The 3,749-nt window shown below is 38.7% G+C and overlaps 1 protein-coding gene across 1 annotated transcript; it reads left to right on the top strand.

Moving 5' to 3' along the window:
* The first annotated feature begins 852 nt into the window (after positions 1-852).
* On the top strand, positions 853-3,668 carry LOC123964414 (cysteine-rich hydrophobic domain-containing protein 1-like). The gene is made up of 5 exons (XM_046041402.1): positions 853-858; positions 1,376-1,486; positions 2,488-2,643; positions 3,038-3,094; positions 3,561-3,668. Exons 1-5 carry the CDS (start codon positions 853-855, stop codon positions 3,633-3,635), a joined length of 405 nt encoding a protein of 134 aa, XP_045897358.1. The 3' UTR covers positions 3,636-3,668.
* Positions 3,669-3,749: the final 81 nt, after the last annotated feature.

The raw sequence follows: 3,749 nt of genomic DNA, 5'->3' as shown, positions 1-3,749 counted from the left end.
TATATATATATATATATATATATATTGTTTTATTGTATATGTTATCATATTCTAATTTACACTTAATTATATGCTAACTTCTGTGTGTGTAGCATGAAGGGACTTAAAATTTCGGTAATGACAAATTGTACCTTGTCAGTCCCCCCGATATGACGTCATGCTGTAGTCCAGGGAGTTTTATTCAGAGAAATAATTGCATGTAAATTGAAAATGTTCTTCACTGTCATCATAACATTAACCTGTCTAGCAGATGGTGAGCCAGCTTTGGATTTTAAATAGACAAAAAAAGTGAGGATATTAATTTGAAAACACATTCCCATGTGTTAGTGTTCACATGGGTTTTATTATTGAGCTTTGTGAACATGGGAAACTTTGTGGTAAAGTGATATATAAGAAACAACTAGAGCTGCAACTAGTGATTATTTTCATTGTTGATTAATCTGTCGATTAGTTGTTTGGTCTATAAAATGTCCATCAAAGATGACGTCCTTAAAGGTCTTGTTTTGTCCACAACCCAAATGTATTTACTTTACTGTCATAGAGGAATAAAGAAACCAGTAAATGTTCACATTTAAGAAGCTGCAATAAGAGAATTTAAACTTTATTTCTTAATTAACTACTCAAACCAATGAAATAATTATCAAAATAGTTGGCAATTAATTTAATAGTTGAAACAAAAATGATTAATTGTTGCAGCTCTAGAAACAAAATTAACATCAAGGGATGTTACAGCAGACCAACAGTGCTAATGTGCCCACTGAGAACTGAAAATATACATTCATTCCTAGTTCTTCTTTTATTCTACATGGACACGACAACTTTTCAACCACAAATGATCTTCCGCTGGTAAAGATGAAGGTGTGAACATGCCTGTGTATATAGATAAATACAAGCTAATTATTAGGAGTGATCACGCAATACCCATGTGAGTGTCACAGTAAGTCTGGTCAGTTCTCACCAATCAGACCACTGCTGTAAAATAAAGCACAAATGCCTTAAGAGAAGTTTGGATGTGTGCGCTTTTCGTTCGAGTTATAATTTGTTTGTAATACATTTTTTGGATGTTTGACTTGAAGTATTATTACTAATGATGATATAAGTAAGTACAGTTAGCTGGACGCCTGCATCTTTACTCTTTTTACATCAAGGTCTATAATAGCAATAAGTCTTTATTCTGTATACGTTGGTTGTCCCCCCTTTATCTTAATGTCAACTAAAATAAACTTGAAAAAACTGTGCCAGATAAATAGTTTGTAAGTTAGCACGTTATGTCTCATCACATAATTAAACAATATAATTCTGCCCTAGATTATTTCTGTTCTCATCTTGTTCATAGTAACAGCAGTTTTTGTACTTAGTTTGTACTTAGTTTTAGATACATTTTTATTACCATATCAATGCTCACATTTTGTCTGTTGTTGCTTTTTTCAGATTTGGACTGAGCAACAGATTTGACACAGAATTTCCCTCTGTTCTCACGGGAAAGGTACAGTTGCTTTTTTAGTTTTCTTGTACTTCAGTCTTACAGGCGGCTTTCTGTTCAATTCCAAGGAGGAAGAATTAAGCCATTAAAGCCACAGTGATTCTGTTGTTCTTTTGGGCCCTTAACAGCCCCAACTTCCCCAAACCAACCCATTCAAACTTCTCCAAGTGGTTTTGATCTGGTGGAGCTGCGTTTCAACTAACGCACCATAGTGCATAGAAAAGAGCCTGAATGTGCTGCTGTCCAGCTCTGTAAATGAGTAAGCCGTCTATGAGTCGGCGGGGATCCCAGTGTTTTTGAGGGTTTAGCTCCAGGTGATAAAATAATGAAATGAAGACTCTGCCGTAGACAAGAAAGGAAAGCTTCCTGGGTCGGACGCAGAAAAACAAAAAGGATGTAGGGGTAAGAGCAGGCAGAGGGAAGTGTGGGGCAATAAAAAGTATCTTCAGTATTGTGACCCAGGGTGACATGTGATGGATGAGGTCACAATTATGATGATTGAAGGGTGCAGATCAGGCCCTGCTGGGCTTTATTCTGAGGTCTTTGGCTGTTTGCAAAGAGACCTTTGCATCCTGTCATAAAAGATTACGACCCCTGTTTTATGGCGTACAGACTCAGCGAGGAATGAGCATCCATTCAAGTTGTTTGGCCGGCGCTGCCACAGGCACTGAGCTTATCTCTCCTTTGAGTCCCTCCTTGCCTTGGAACAATCTAGAGCTTGGTTAGCAAGTCAGAGGCATAGTGTTTGGAGATCTCATCTCTGGACAACATTTGCAAATATCTACCTGTTGGTTTTCTAAAGCGCTTTGATCTTTGTGCACAGCTTTACTTATGAGCAATTAGGAATCTTTCACGTCTGCATCACCTGGAAAAACCTTAATTGTCTCTACCCCTTTTGCTCTGTGCAATTATTGCTTCAATGTTCTAATAATTTCTTTGCAAAGGCCCTCTAGGTACTGTTTATTTTGGTATACACATATCCATGCGTTTTCTTTATTTTCTAGGTAGCGCCAGAAGAATTCAAAACCAGCATCAGCAGGGTGAATGCTTGCTTGAAGAAGAACTTGCCTGTGAATGTGAAGTGGCTTCTTTGCGGCTGCCTGTGTTGTTGCTGTACAGTAGGCTGCAGTCTATGGCCTGTTATCTGCCTCAACAAGAGAGTAAGTCCCAGACCTCCTGTGACACGAGTTGGACAGTTTAACTCTCCCTTACATCAGCGCTGATTACTCAGGGGCTGTTATAGCAATTCAGTTGCATTGGTTTAAGTGTAGAGGGTAATAACAACTCATGTTCAATTAGTGGCTGTGTGTAGAAATGACGCATAGCGCTGCACAGCTCCTGTCCTGCCCAGCTCATGGGTGTGTCGTTTAAAGGTGGTGTTACCACTCAGAATTAATGACAACAAAGTGGAAATTACTAGCTGGTAAATTGGGAGTTCAGTCCATAAATCCTAACATTGTGGCTGTTTACTGTTACCTGTTAACGTGTTAAACTGAGTAATGAGTATTTTGGTGCTTGCATTAATATACATGCATTTGTTTTCTGTTCCAACAGACAAGACGGTCTATTCACAAGTTGTTAGAGTGGGAAAATAATCGCTTATACCACAAGGTAAGAAAGACGACAAATTGCACATTAGCACCTGTGTGAAAGTGTTTAATTGTCTGTGTCAGATGTGCAGTGTAAGTTGAGTATCATCATGATGGATAATGACCATTAATCTGTTTTGTAAACTCTAACCCTCTAACACGTCCCTCAAAGCAGTGTGAGTCAGATCTGGAGCACGAGGTCTGAGAGGACCGCAAGGTCAGCAGTAACATGCCATGTTAATTTTGTTTTGTCTCGCAGCAACAAATTACAGCTAGTAGCTGTGCAAAGGCATAAAGGAAGCTCTTCAGGGTGTCTGGCCACAGTTTGACCTCAGTGAGACCAGACAACCCTGCTGCCAAATTCCCCTGACACTGAAGGGGAGATTTCAGACTGATTTTCCTTTGTGTGGGTGTGTTTGTGTGCGTGTCTGTTTGAGGGTGAGAGCGATACTCATTCATTGTGTCTGTGTCTTTTCTTCTCTCATCAGCTGGGGCTGCACTGGAAACTCAGTAAAAGAAAATGTGAAAGCAGTAATATGATGGAATACGTAAGTAGGCTCTAAGTTTTTTCATGAACAGTTTTGATTATTTCTATTAGCGATTAATCAGCAGATTATTTTTTTGATTAATCGATCAAGCATGTTTGCTATAAAATATCAGAAAATAATGAGAAAGGT

The sequence above is a fragment of the Micropterus dolomieu genome, unplaced genomic scaffold, assembly GCF_021292245.1.
Source record: "Micropterus dolomieu isolate WLL.071019.BEF.003 ecotype Adirondacks unplaced genomic scaffold, ASM2129224v1 contig_2296, whole genome shotgun sequence".
Lineage (NCBI taxonomy): Eukaryota > Metazoa > Chordata > Actinopteri > Centrarchiformes > Centrarchidae > Micropterus > Micropterus dolomieu.
This window is presented reverse-complemented; position numbering and strand designations above follow the sequence as displayed.